General features: G+C 45.5%; 1 protein-coding gene across 1 annotated transcript in view; it reads left to right on the forward strand.

Moving 5' to 3' along the window:
* lmbrd2b (LMBR1 domain containing 2b) overlaps nucleotides 1-11,649 on the forward strand; it is a 32,544-nt gene extending 20,895 nt beyond the window's left edge. The window contains exons 8-19 of the mRNA XM_032510663.1: nucleotides 581-655; nucleotides 1,643-1,756; nucleotides 1,975-2,158; nucleotides 2,696-2,877; nucleotides 3,974-4,107; nucleotides 5,284-5,389; nucleotides 6,155-6,252; nucleotides 6,800-6,903; nucleotides 8,215-8,261; nucleotides 8,441-8,552; nucleotides 9,857-9,980; nucleotides 10,545-11,649. Of these exons, the coding sequence (XP_032366554.1) occupies nucleotides 581-655; nucleotides 1,643-1,756; nucleotides 1,975-2,158; nucleotides 2,696-2,877; nucleotides 3,974-4,107; nucleotides 5,284-5,389; nucleotides 6,155-6,252; nucleotides 6,800-6,903; nucleotides 8,215-8,261; nucleotides 8,441-8,552; nucleotides 9,857-9,980; nucleotides 10,545-10,608 (1,344 nt within the window). The 3' untranslated portion in view covers nucleotides 10,609-11,649. The remainder of the gene's footprint in view (nucleotides 1-580; nucleotides 656-1,642; nucleotides 1,757-1,974; nucleotides 2,159-2,695; nucleotides 2,878-3,973; nucleotides 4,108-5,283; nucleotides 5,390-6,154; nucleotides 6,253-6,799; nucleotides 6,904-8,214; nucleotides 8,262-8,440; nucleotides 8,553-9,856; nucleotides 9,981-10,544) is intronic.
* Nucleotides 11,650-14,282: the final 2,633 nt, after the last annotated feature.

The following is a 14,282-nucleotide window of genomic DNA, read 5'->3' on the forward strand; positions in this document are numbered from 1 at the left end:
AGGTGTTATAGTTAGGGCTGTGAAAATAAAATATCCCTTCTAAAAACACAGAGATTTGAATATGTATTTGCCCACTGTGTCCACAAGAGGGCAAACAAATACATGAAACAGATAGTTAAGTTTAGGGCTAGGGGTGAGGATTAGGGTTTGGGGCCCGGGGGGGGGGGTCCAACACTCCCTATACAGATGCACCAATCAGGGCCGACGGCCGGTTGGCAACTCTGATTATTTTTTTGGTAATGTGTCTTTTTTCAAAGGACTTTAAGTTTCATATCTTAAGTTTGTATTTTTATACATTTTATTTATCAGAACTGTAATATATTGTGATGTTCTGTTGTGACAGTAAAACAAATTATTATCAAATGATTTTAGAGAGAACTTATAAATAACTACAAATAACTGTTAGGGAGATCTGTTTGTTTTGTTACGCGTTTCTGGATAACAGTGTTTCATATTTGAATGTCTGTTTCTTTTTACAATTTGAATATTCATTTAAAATTAGAATATCGGTCGACAGTTGCAGCTGCGGTTTTGTTGATGTGTAGATCGTGTTTTCACTGTGAAGCCGGTTTTCCTGCAGGAGGTGAGAAAGGTCAGTGAATCCATCAAGTACAACCATCCGCTGAGGAAGTACATCGATACCATCCTGAGAAAGGTAAGGAGGGTCAGCGCTCAGGGGGGATCATGTAGTCAGCCATTTCAACAGATTATTTAACATGGAGATATTAAAGAGATATGAAAAGGATTCAGAGTGATAGTATTGTATAATGACTGGATGGTTGGCCTTCTAGTATGGTTGTGTTATTATTTAATCTGCTATAGATAGACGGAATGGAAGAAGATAGATGGGAAAGAAAGAAAAAAAGAAAAATAGTAAACAATGTAATTTATATAATAATAAAAACCCTGAAAAGAATCAAAAACAGTGTAACTGTGTGAATGCATGTGTGTCTCTGTGTGTCTCTGTGTGTATGCATGTGTGTCTCTGTGTGTATGCATGTGTGTCTCTGTGTGTATGCATGTGTCTCTGTGTGTATGCATGTGTGTCTCTGTGTGTATGCATGTGTCTCTCTGTGTATTCATGTGTGTCTCTGTGTGTATGCATGTGTGTCTCTGTGTGTATGCATGTGTGTCTCTGTGTGTATGCATGTGTGTAACTGTGTGTATGCATGTGTGTCTCTGTGTGTATGCATGTGTGTCTCTGTGTGTATGCATGTGTGTCTCTGTGTGTGTATGCATGTGTGTCTCTGTGTGTGTATGCATGTGTGTCTCTGTGTGTGTATGCATGTGTGTCTCTGTGTGTGTATGCATGTGTGTCTCTGTGTGTGCATGTGTGTGTATTTTGTATTTTCTATGATAAAAATAGAGAAAGGGGGTCGGACCTGATACGTTAATTAATGAACTTCTTCCTTTTCCTTTTGTGAATTTTTTCTTTGAATTATTTACAATAATTTTGAAAGATTGTGCTGAGAAGTACATGACCTTATACATCTGTCATTTTATTATATATTATATATAATATATATGGATCTATATATGTATATTATTAAAAAAAAAAAATGTACATGTTGAAAGTCAAACCTGACTATGACCCCTAGATGAGCTATGATGCGTAGGTAATGATGTGCGTGTCCCCTCTCAGTGTCCCGTGGACTACCAGGAGAAGATGGGCAGGAACATGGACGACTACGAGGACTTTGACGACAAACAGAACACGTACCCCAGCGAGAAGAGCCTGGTGAAGCTCCACAAGCAGGTGAGAGGAGACCCCAGCCCAGACTAGTACGGGGGTGTTAGTGAAAACTAACAAAAAGGCTGAAAAAGGGACAAAAATGTGACATTTTTTAACAAAAGGGTTAAAGGGGAGGTAGCAGCCGAAATATCTCCTTAATCTGACCAATGAACAGGTGACTGGAGGCTGAGAAATAGAAGTTGTGTGTGTGTGTGTGTGTGTGTGTGTGTGTGTGTGTGTAGGTGATCTACGCGGTTCAGAGGCACAACCGGACTCGAGTCCAGTGGCAGATCCTGCTGCAGGAGGCCATCCACCTGGAGGACGTGGCCAAGAACGAGACCAGCTCCACGCACCAGTTCGTCCACAGCTTCCCGTCCTGTGAGCCGGCCGGCTGGGTCAGCAGATACCTGTACACGCCCACCGCAGGTGCGTCCCCACCCCGGGTCACCCTAACCCTCCATTTAATGTGAGATAACCCATCAGTAGGGAGGCAGCATTAACGCTGTGAGGAGGGGAAAACAAAGGTTTCTGCTCCTGTACAAGACTCAAGTCCTCGTGAAATCAACCGTTTTAAGAATTGTTAAGGCCTCATTTAGACACCGGCACTCAGGGGCGCCATTATCTATATCTATATATATATATATCTATATATATATATATATATCTATATATATATATATAATATATATATAGATATCTATATCTATATATATATATCTATATATATATAGATATATATATATATATATATAGATATCTATATCTATATCTATATATATATAGAGATATATATATAGAGAGACAAACTGCAAACTGTGTGTGGTGTGTGTGTGTGTGTGTGTGTGTGTGTGTGTGTTGTGTGTGTGTGTGTGTGTGTGTGTGTGTGTGTGTGTGTGGTGTGTGTGTGTGTGTGTGTGTGTGTGTGGTGTGTGTGTGTGTGTGTGTGTGTGTGTGTGTACACAGAGTGGTACTGGGAGTGTTTCCTGAAGTGCTGGTTCTACCGGCTGCTGTCCGTGGTCCTGACCCTGTTCAGCGTGGCCGTGGTCTGGTCTGAGTGCACCTTCTTCAGCACCCGGCCCGTCCTGTCCCTGTTCGCTGTGTTCATCCAGCTGGCCGAGAGAGACTACAACTACCTGTACATCGAGGTGGGTGACCCATGGGGGTAAGGTCTCTGAGAGACTACAACTACCTGTACATCGAGGTGGGTGACCCATGGGGGTAAGGTCTCTGAGAGACTACAACTACCTGTACATCGAGGTGGGTGACCCATGGGGGTAGGGTCTCTGAGAGACTACAACTACCTGTACATCGAGGTGGGTGACCCATGAGGGTAGGGTCTTTGAGAGACTACAACTACCTGTACATCGAGGTGGGTGATCCATGGGGGTAAGGTCTCTGAGAGACTACAACTACCTGTACATCGAGGTGGGTGACCCATGGGGGTAGGGTCTCTGAGAGACTACAACTACCTGTACATCGAGGTGGGTGACCCATGGGGGTAGGGTCTCTGAGAGACTACAACTACCTGTACATCGAGGTGGGTGACCCATGGGGGTAAGGTCTCTGAGAGACTACAACTACCTGTACATCGAGGTGGGTGACCCATGGGGGTAAGGTCTCTGAGAGACTACAACTACCTGTACATCGAGGTGGGTGACCCATGAGGGTAGGGTCTTTGAGAGACTACAACTACCTGTACATCGAGGTGGGTGATCCATGGGGGTAAGGTCTCTGAGAGACTACAACTACCTGTACATCGAGGTGGGTGACCCATGGAGGTAAGGTCTCTGGAGACCGTCACATAGGTCTCCTCCCACTCCAGGTGGACCCTCCTCTAGTTCCTAAACTCTCTGAGGGTTCAGACCCTGACAGTTAGAGACGTGGACCAGCAGACCCCGTTGCTCTAAACAGAGACCAGTGAAGTGAATAAAAGCATTTTTACTGTGAGGGCGTTACTGCGCAGCCTCCAACTGACATCTCATCATATTCTGACTTTTTCTCAAAATATTCTGACTTTATCTAAAAATATTCACACTTTTTCTCATATTTCTGACTTTTTATCAAAATATTCACTTTATCTCAAAATATTCAGACTTTATCTCAAAATACAATTTTTTCCAAATATTCAGACTTTTTCTCAACATATTCCGACTTTATCTCTTATCTTTTGTGCTGCTCTGTGGGTGTAAACCCTGAAGCGGTCTGGTCCCTCAGGTGTGTGATGACCCTTTTCTCCACCAGATGGCGTGCTTCGTCACCATCTTCTTCCTGTGTACCTGCGTCTACTCCACCGTGTTCCGCATTCGGGTTTTCAACTACTACTACCTGGCCTCGCACCACCAGACTGACGCCTACAGCCTCCAGTTCAGCGGCATGTGAGTCACAGGAACCCATGTATAATAATACTGTGTGTGTGTGTGTGTGTGTGTGTGTGTGTGTGTGTGTGTATTGGATAATACTGATCCTAGGACTACATTAACATGTAATTTACTGTGACCTGTAACTGATTACTGCAACATTGTAAAATCTTTTTATTCATTTTATTTATTTTTTAATTTTAATACAGGGATTGTGCATATTAATGGACATTTCTGTCAATACATCTGCAGTCTAGACAGGTCGTAACAAGTCACCCTAAAAAAAGTAAAATGACATATTTACATAACAACATAACAATTACAATATATTATACATTGGGTAAAAGTATTATACCATTAGTCAAATATAAGAAAAGTTAAGTTAAATTTACACTAGAAACATAACTGACCAACAAGCAGACAAAGATATGAACACATGTACATACCACACACACACACACACACACACACACACACACACACACACATGCAAGAAGGGGGGGAGGTTCCACTCTTTAGCAGCGCGAACAGAACAATGTTAATTAGGTTTTCTTTTCTCTTGTGCGTGGATTCATTGGGACATTCATTGGGACATTCATTGGGGTTTTATGTAAATGTTTGAACCCCAATAAGACATGACTCTAACCTTGAGGAAAGTACTTCTGGGCCTGCAGCCTCAGGGGGGAGACGGAAGACCGGGGGGAGACAGAAGACCGGGGGGAGACAGAAGACCAGGAAGCATTAGGGTTTACAGTAGAGGGTGACACGGGATCCGGTTCTCGCTCCCATCCCATCCCGAGCCCGCGGAAATACTCCCTTCAGATCCCGAAAGAGATATCCAGTCCTGCAATATCCCGAGAGACAGACTCCCGAATCCGGTCCTGCTCCCGTTTCGTTCCCTATGTTGTCTGAAGTTATCAGACTCTGTTGTCCCCCAGTTGCCCCAAAAAGTGTCACCGTCTAGTGTACAGAGTCATGTAAAGTGAACAAAGTGATAGTTTCTTATATCTAACATTTTAAGAAGGGAAGGAGATGTGGTCCCAGGTCCAGGAGCATTCAGTGCTTTGGCTGAAACAGACCCTCTAAATAATAATAATAATAATAAACCCAGCAGCATGTTAAAAGATATCCATCAAAGATCCAGTGATGCTACGTGTGATAAGTGATCTCTGATGCCGACTGTGTGACCCGCAGGTTGTTCTGTCGTCTGACGCCCCCCCTGTGTCTGAACTTCCTGGGTCTGATCCACATGGACTCGGCCATCTCCCACCAGCTGAAGGAGCAGACGGCCTACACCTCCGTGAGTCCGCTGCAGCCACCAAAACATTTAATAACAAAACAAATAAAATCACAGAGTAAAGTAGAGCCCGACCGAGACATCATTCATCAGAACTTTTATTTATATTTTGATGTTCTTTTGTGACAATAAACAATATTATCATATTTTAGTGAGAACTCATAAATAACTACAAATAACTAATGTTAGGAAATCTGTTTTGTTTTTGCGCGTTTCTGGATTTGTTTTTTAAATATATTTCGGCATATCGGATTTTTACCCAAATACCAAATATTCAATCAGTATCGGCCTTAAAAATCCTTTATCGGTCGGGCTCTAGTATAAAGGCAAAAGACACAGAATTAAAACAATAAATAAAAAACCCCAGATACTGCAGATCTGGGTTTGGAGAGAGACTGCTACTGCCCCATCATTGGTTAGTGTTCAGGTCTTCTATGGAACATGGGTACAAAGGGTTCATAAGTCTGGGTGAAGTGTTCATAAGCCTTCGTGGACCTGTGTCCCCCCAGAGGCCAGCAGGGTGAGAGGGTGATTGCCTGGGGGGAGGGAGGGAGGGGGGGGAGGAGGAGTCCTGTGTGATGAGAGCATCCAGCCTGTGAAAGTCTTCTAGGGGGGGTAGCTGTGTGTTGACGATGCCCTGTCCAGTTTTAATGACTATCTCTAGCACCACAAACCACCCCAGAATGCCACGAGAGGGGGTGAAGGACCGTAGTGGTCCGTGGTCCACGGTGTGCCGGATCAGCTGTCTGACTGCTGTTTGTGTTTCAGATCATGGGGTCGATGCGTGTTCTCTCTTTTATCGCTAACGGCTTCTACATCTACTACCCCATGCTGATAGTCATCCTCTGTATCGCCACCTACTTCAGGTCAGTTAAAACTCTCCCCCCCCAGAGTAGAAGACAAGAACTGCACCGCTCAAGTTAAAGTTAAAGTCTTTTTTCGTCACATATATGATTAAAGGAGCAGTTGTTGTCATTGTTCTCAGGCTCTAAGATGTCGATAACTTTGTTGATCAGTTGTTTGGGTTTTAAAATGTTAGAAAATTATGAAGATGTGGATCAGTGTCCCCCAACGTTTAAGACGACCTCCTCAAATGCCTCGCTTTGTCCAACACTTAAAGATATATAGTTTCCTGTCCCAGAGGACAGAAGAAACTAGAACATATCCACATTTAACAAGATGGGATCAAGCTTGACCTGTTTTATCATAAAAAAATGATTCAGACTCTATAAACCAATCAGATGTCCCAGTCTGACCCTAAACCAGCGTGTGATGTCATCACTACAGCTGTAAAGCCGTTGGATGGAAACACACTTTCACCAGATTGAGTTTTCTTACCCATCTTGAGATAATTGGACCGTCTCTAGAGAGAGAGTGAGGAGTTAACCGAGTGATTGTGAACTCTCTCCTCAGTCTGGGGACTCGTTGCCTGAACCTTCTGGGCTTCCAGCAGTTTGTGGGCGACAGCGAGATGACGTCGGACCTGATCGACGAGGGCAAGGAGCTGATCCGCCGAGGTAACCAGCAGGGCCCCACGGAGCCCCGGACCCAGACCCTCCACATCTGCACCGCAAGCACAGCAATACACTGCTGCATATTTCACTAGGAATGCTCCGAATCCAGGATTGGGTTGTGGATTCGGACGATATTTGGGCTTTTTGACGACGTTCGGTTTCTGCAGAACCACAACGAATCACAAAGCAATAAAATACTTTATAAATACAATAAGAACTTGAATAATCAGAACTTTAAGAGTATAATATATTAATGTGATAAAATATATGAAAAGCTGCAAAAAAATTTAAAATGTCACACTTTAAGAGTGTAATAAATAATCAGGGATGACTATATTACTATAGTATTTGGGCTTTTTGACGAGTTGGGTTTCTGCCGGACCTCAGAATAATTTCCCACCAGACGATACAATATCATCACAATACTTACGCCACGATACGATATTATTGCGATCTTAAAAATATTGTAATATGTTGCGATATATTGCAATTTATAACCTTTTTTCCAACTTCTAATTTTCCCCAATTTTCAAATGACGTCAACATCTGTTTTATCTAAAGTCATCACGTTACATTTTTTTCAAATTAATTGAGGTACTCCACAATTTTTCGGCGTACCCCCTGCCAACAGACCCCCGGGGTACAGTAGTACTACTACTGCGTCCCAGGTGACCCTGTGTCCCCAGTCTCAGCCCCGGGGTACAGTAGTACTACTGCGTCCCAGGTGACCCTGTGTCCCCAGTCTCGGCCCCGGGGTACAGTAGTAGTACTACTGCGTCCCAGGTGACTCTGTGTCCCCAGTCTCAGCCCCGGGGTACAGTTGTACTACTACTGCGTCCCAGGTGACCCTGTGTCCCCAGTCTCAGCCCCGGGGTACAGTACTACTACTGCGTCCCAGGTGACCCTGTGTCCCCAGTCTCAGCCCCGGGGTACAGTAGTACTCCTACTGCGTCCCAGGTGACCCTGTGTCCCCAGTCTCGGCCCCGGGGTACAGTAGTAGTACTACTGCGTCCCAGGTGACCCTGTGTCCCCAGTCTCAGCCCCGGGGTACAGTAGTAGTACTACTGCGTCCCAGGTGACCCTGTGTCCCCAGTCTCAGCCCTGGGGTACAGTTGGACTACTGTGTCCCAGGTGACCCTGTGTCCCCAGTCTCAGCCCCGGGGTACAGTAGTAGTCCTACTGCGTCCCAGGTGACCCTGTGTCCCCAGTCTCGGCCCCGGGGTACAGTAGTACTACTACTGCGTCCCAGGGGACCCTGTGTCCCCAGTCTCGGCCCCGGGAGCCTCTTACTCTCTGAATGTGTCTGTTTCACAGAGAAAAGGAAGCGGCAAAGGGTGGAAGATGGAGAGAACAGACGCAGAGTGAGTAGAACCACCACAGCAAGCTAGACTAGAGATATGTTAATAAAACTACAGCTTTGGAAAGTTTTTAAGTGTGTGTGTGTGTGTGTGTGGTGTGTGTGTGTGTGTGTGTGTGTGTGTGTGTGTGTGGGTGTGTGTGTGTGTGTGTGTGTGTGTGTGTGTGTGTGTGTGTGTTGCAGGAGTGGAAGGAGCGCTATGGTAACCAGAGAGAAGACTACACGGCGAGGAACAGGAGCAGTCATGAGATGAAGGAGACCAGTTACTCAGACACGGTGGCGGCCAGCAACAGACGTAGGTCTGGGGGACAGCTGCTGGACTAGTCTCTTCTCTCCTCTGGGACAGGACACTGAATCCTTCTTCCTCTCATCCTTCCTTCCCTTCATCCTCCCTGCCTTCTCTGCATTTCTTTCCTTCCCTACGTACTTCTCTCCTTATGTACTTCCTTTCCTACGTACTTCCTTCCCTACGTACTTCCTTTCTTCTGTCTTCTTTCCTTTCTTGTTTTTTTACGTCCTGTCTAATTTATTGTTCCTCTACTTTCCTTCTATCCTGCCTTCCTTCCCTCTTCTTTCCATCCTTGTCGCCATCCTTTTCTTTCCTTACCTACCTTCCTCTCTTCGTACTTCCTTTCATCTTTCCTTCCCTCCTACATCCTTACTTAAAAACGTCCATGCAGAGCAGCAAAGATGAATCAATCAGTCAGTTTGAGTCATTTCTTTTTTGATAAAACAATGAAACGTATGTGATGTCAGCTTGTTAAATATTAATATTTTCTAGTCTCTTCTCTCCTCTGGGACAGGACACTGAATCCTTCCTTCCTCTCATCCTCCTTCCTTCTCTGCATTTCTTTCCTTCATACATACTTCCTGTCTTCCGTCTTCTGTCCTTTCTCTCCTCTGTGACAGTAAACTAGCTCTTTGGGCGTTGGTGTAATTTACAGGGGGGGGGGGATGTGGGGCTTACAACCCCCCCAACAAGTAGAACTGGCCAATGAAACCACCCCAAATATCTCATAATCATAAACATTTGCACCATAACTTAATGCAAAGACGGCATAAATTGACCAGAATGCAGGAAATGAAATATTTTTTCAACCCCCCCCCCATGTAGAACCCAAAATTCTGGTATATACTGTGAGGAAAGTAGAACGACTCATCCATTCATCCAGAACATCGCTGGTTACAGCCCTGAAGATGTTACAGGAGTCTGATGGCTTTGAAGTAGAGCTGGCCGATATGAGGCTAGATATCGTCTTAAATTTTGGATATCGTAACATCGCAATATGACACAAGTGTTGTCTTTTTCTGGTTGAAAGGCTGCGTTACAGTAAAGTGATGATGTCATTTCCTGTTCTTACCAGACTGGTGTAGCTGTGCTAGTATTATCATTATAAGTCTAAGTCATTATATCCACATTACAGATGATTATTTATTTAAAATCTCATTGTATAAATATTTAGTGAAAGCACCATTAATATCGCTGTAATATTGCTATCGAGGTCTTCGGTCTTGTTCTCCGTGCTTTGGAGAGGACGTGCAGTAGATCAGAGCTTGTGTTCTGTACGGGGGTCTTAAAGGCTGCTGTCTGTCCAACAGAGGCCAAGTATTCCCGCCCTGGGACTCGCTCGGAGAGAGACCGCATGGAGCTGCTGCAGGACGCCGAACCGCTGGACTTCAACGCCGAGACGCTGACAGACGAGCCGCTGGAGGCCGACGCCAGGTCAGATAGTCCCACTGCTGCTCGTCCTGTCCTCAACACGAACAGTAGATCATAGTTCAACTCTTTAACCTTTAACCCTCCGATGTCCTCGGGTCACAAAAACCTTCTATATCACAACTATGACAAAACAACAACAAGTGACAGATGTTGGAAAAAGATGCAAAGATGTATTTTCAACAGAGAGAGAGAGAGAGAGAGACAAACACAGCAAGAGAGAGAGAGAGACAGAGAGAGAGACAGAGAGAGAGAGAGAGAGAGACAGAGAGAGAGACAGAGAGAGAGACAGAGAGAGAAGAGAGAGAGACAGAGAGAGAGAGAGACAGAGAGAGAGAGTATGTACCCTAACACCAGATACTGACTGGTCTTCCGACCCCCCCAACATCGCTGAAACTCTACGTGTGGAAAAGACGAGACAGATTTAACGTCATGCCAAAGCTTCAGATTCTTCTTCATATCTTCGTATTTTATAGTTTTTATATAAATCTTGAACTGTGTTCATGGCGGTCTTATAAGGTCTCACATCTAACCTGCAGGATCCTGATGTAGTCCCCTGCTTTTTTTCAGACATGCTGGGGGACGATATCTGTCCATGTCCTCGTCTCGGAGCCGAATATTCGACGACGTCTGATGCCAAGAATACAAAAAAATATACCCAATCTCCCAGGATGCATGGTAATAAAACCAGGAAGTCTTCAGGTGTCACGTCCATCTCGGCTGCAGGCGAATCACGGCACTCTGAAGGAATATTAATGCACTACACGTTCCATAACCTGTCCGATATGATGCAGACACACTGAATGCATGTCATGACGCCATGAGTCTGCAGCCGCTGCATGGGTCTGCAGCCGCTGCACGGGTCTGCAGCTGCTGCATGTCACGAGTCTGCAGCCGCTGCATGTCACGAGTCTGCAGCCGCTGCATGAGTCTGCAGCGTCTGCAGCCGCTGCATGTCATGAGCCGCTGCATGAGTCTGCAGCCGCTGCATGTCATGAGTCTGCAGCCGCTGCATGAGTCTGCAGCCGCTGCATGAGTCTGCATGCTGCATGAGTCTGCAGCCGCTGCATGAGTCTGCAGCCGCTGCATGTCATGACGCCATGAGTCTGCATGTCGACGCGTCACTTTAACAAAGGTCCATGAAGTAGATTATTTATGTTACGTAGATTAATTTATGTGTATGTTGAAGCTGCTTGGTCTGAACGCTCCAGCATGGAAGCTGATCAAATCTTTATTTGGAAAATCAACTGGATTTAATCACTACTGATTATTAATGTTAAAGCTCTCATTTACAGTTTGAGTATTTTACTTTGAAAGCTGCAGCTGTCAGCCGTTAGTCTCCATTCACTCAGTTATCTCATTAGAACAGCTGGATCAAAACATGACTATTCCCCCCCCGCCCGTATCACATGACTCTGTCTTTAGTCCTACCATGGACTTGGTAACTTGGTTACCATGGTTACCTTGTTTTAAGCCATCCTAGCGTGCTATAGAAAGCTGCAGGAAGACGCTCAGTTCTCATTAATATTCAACCAGCTAAGCTGCTGGACTCTGATTAGCACACACACACACACACACACACACACATTAAAACACTCAGGCGCACACACACACACTACAACAGACACAAAGAGACACATACACACACACACACACACACACACACACACACACACACACCACACCACACACTCACACACACACACACACACACTAAACACACAGACGCACACACACACTAAAACACACACACACACACACTAAAACAGACACAAAGAGACACACACACACACACACACACTCTCTCACTGAGGTAGCAGTTCATCTTTACATTCACCACATAACACACACACACACACACACACACACACACACACAACACACAAACACACACATGGACCTCACAGGGCTCCTTTAACAGACTAATCCTCTTTACCCCGTGAATTTGACCTTTGACCTTTTAATGAATCTATTTAGGGAACGTCGTCTTTTCCCGACGTTTTTCTCCTTTTTATTTTTTTTATTTAATGTGACCTTTTCCATCTTTTCCCAAACCGGACCAGGTAGTTCTGGTTCCTGACCAGACTGGGTCGTACTGTAACCTGGAGACGGATTACTTTCAAAGTAAAATACTCATCTTTTATTTTGAAAGTATTTAGTAATGATTCCACTTCAGTAACAATCAGCTGTTTATTAGATAGTTTTGTGTAATTAAAAATGTTTTCTTTGTGTAATCTGAAGCTATCGGGTCCTTAAACGGTTTGAGTTCCTCCACTTCCTGTTACCATGGTTCCAGATGTGCCCTTCCCCCCAAAAAACAAAACAAAAACTGTAAATACAAAAAGAAGACCTGGAGAAGTAAAGACCACACCTGTGTTTATACTGAAAGTTGTCGTGGAGCGAGGGAGCGCGTTAAAGGGCAACTCTGGAGGGGGGCTCTATAGAGAAACCTGTAGGGGCGCTCTATAGAGAAACCTGTAGGGGAGGGGTCTATAGACAAACCTGTAGGGGAGGGGTCTATAGAGAAACCTGTAGGGGCGCTCTATAGAGAAACCTGTAGGGGGGGGTCTATAGAGAAACCTGTAGGGATGGGGGTCTATAGAGAAACCTGTAGGGGAGGGCTCTATAGAGAAACCTGTAGGGGAGGGGTCTATAGAGAAACCTGTAGGGGAGGGTTCTATAGAGAAACCTGTAGGGGCGCTCTATAGAGAAACCTGTAGGGGAGGGCTCTATAGAGAAACCTGTAGGAGAGGGCTCTATAGAGAAACCTGTAGGGGAGGGGTCTATAGAGAAACCTATAGGGGAGGGGTCTATAGAGAAACCTGTTGGGGCGCTCTATAGAGAAACCTGTAGGGGCGCTCTATAGAGAAACCTGTAGGGGGGGTCTATAGAGAAACCTGTAGGGGTGGGGTCTATAGAGAAACCTGTAGGGGAGGGCTCTATAGAGAAACCTGTAGGGGAGGGCTCTATAGAGAAACCTGTAGGGGGGCTCTATAGAGAAACCTGTAGGGGGGTCTATAGAGAAACCTGTAGGGAGGGCTCTATAGAGAAACTGTAGGGGAGGTCTATAGAGAAACCTGTAGGGGAGGGTTCTATAAAGAAACCTGTAGGGGAGGGCTCTATAGAGAAACCTGTAGGGGAGGGCTCTATAGAGAAACCTGTAGGGGAGCTCTATAGAGAAACCTGTAGGATGGGGGTCTATAGAGAAACCTGTAGGGGAGGGCTCTATAGAGAAACCGTAGGGGAGGGGTCAATAGAGAAACTGTAGGGGAGGGTTCTCTATAGAAACCTGTAGGGGAGGGTCTATAGAGAAACCTATAGGGGCAGGGGTCTATAGAGAAACCTTTGGGGCTCTCTATAGAGAAACCTGTAGGGGCGCTCTATAGAGAAACCTGTAGGGGTGGGATCTATAGAGAAACCTGTAGGGAGGGCTCTATAGAGAAACGGTAGGGGAGGGGTCCTATAGAGAAACCTGTAGGGGCGCTATATAGAGAAACCTGTAGGGTGGGATCTATAGAGAACCTGTAGGGGGGCTCTATGGAGAACCTGTAGGGGGGGCTCTATAGAGAAACCTGAGGGGATCATAGAGAAACCTGTAGGGGAGGGGTCTATAGAGAAACCTGTAGGGGTGGGGTCTATAGAGAAACCTGTAGGGGAGGCTCTATAGAGAAACCTGTAGGGGAGGGTTCTATAAAGAAACGGTAGGGAGGCTCTATAGAGAAACCTGTAGGGGGGGCTCTATGGAGAAACCTGTAGGGGGGGGCTCTATAGAGAAACCTGTAGGGGGGCTCTATAGAGAAACCTGTAGGGGAGGGTCTATAGAGAAAACTGTAGGGGAGGGGTCTATAAGAAACCTGTAGGGAGGGGTCTATAGAGAACCTGTAGGGGGGGTTCTATAGAGAAACCTGTAGGGGGGATCAGCCGCTGTAGCGAGGATCTCTCCTCGTTCATATTTCTAGACGCTACGATATCCAGCTGCAGGAAAACCTGAGGAGAACAGAGCGGGTCTCCATGCTGATGATACTCGGTCTCGTCTCAGTGGGGGTCTTGTTGATCTGAACCTGGCTTTGACCCCACCCTCATGTCCTGTAAATACGAAACTACAGCCAGCTGTTAGCCGTTAGCTTAGCATGACGACTGGAAACAGGAACCGAGCCATGCGAGCGCTGGGATGTGCCTTTTACAGTCGGCAGGCAGGATAATGGTTAAAGTCTTCTGCAGATTTCATATAACACAAAAAAATGTTAACACACGCTGGATCACCGCTGAAAACTGGAGAAAAATGTTTTTTAAAATCTGCAGATTGTT

Source organism: Etheostoma spectabile, chromosome 3, assembly GCF_008692095.1.
Source record: "Etheostoma spectabile isolate EspeVRDwgs_2016 chromosome 3, UIUC_Espe_1.0, whole genome shotgun sequence".
Lineage (NCBI taxonomy): Eukaryota > Metazoa > Chordata > Actinopteri > Perciformes > Percidae > Etheostoma > Etheostoma spectabile.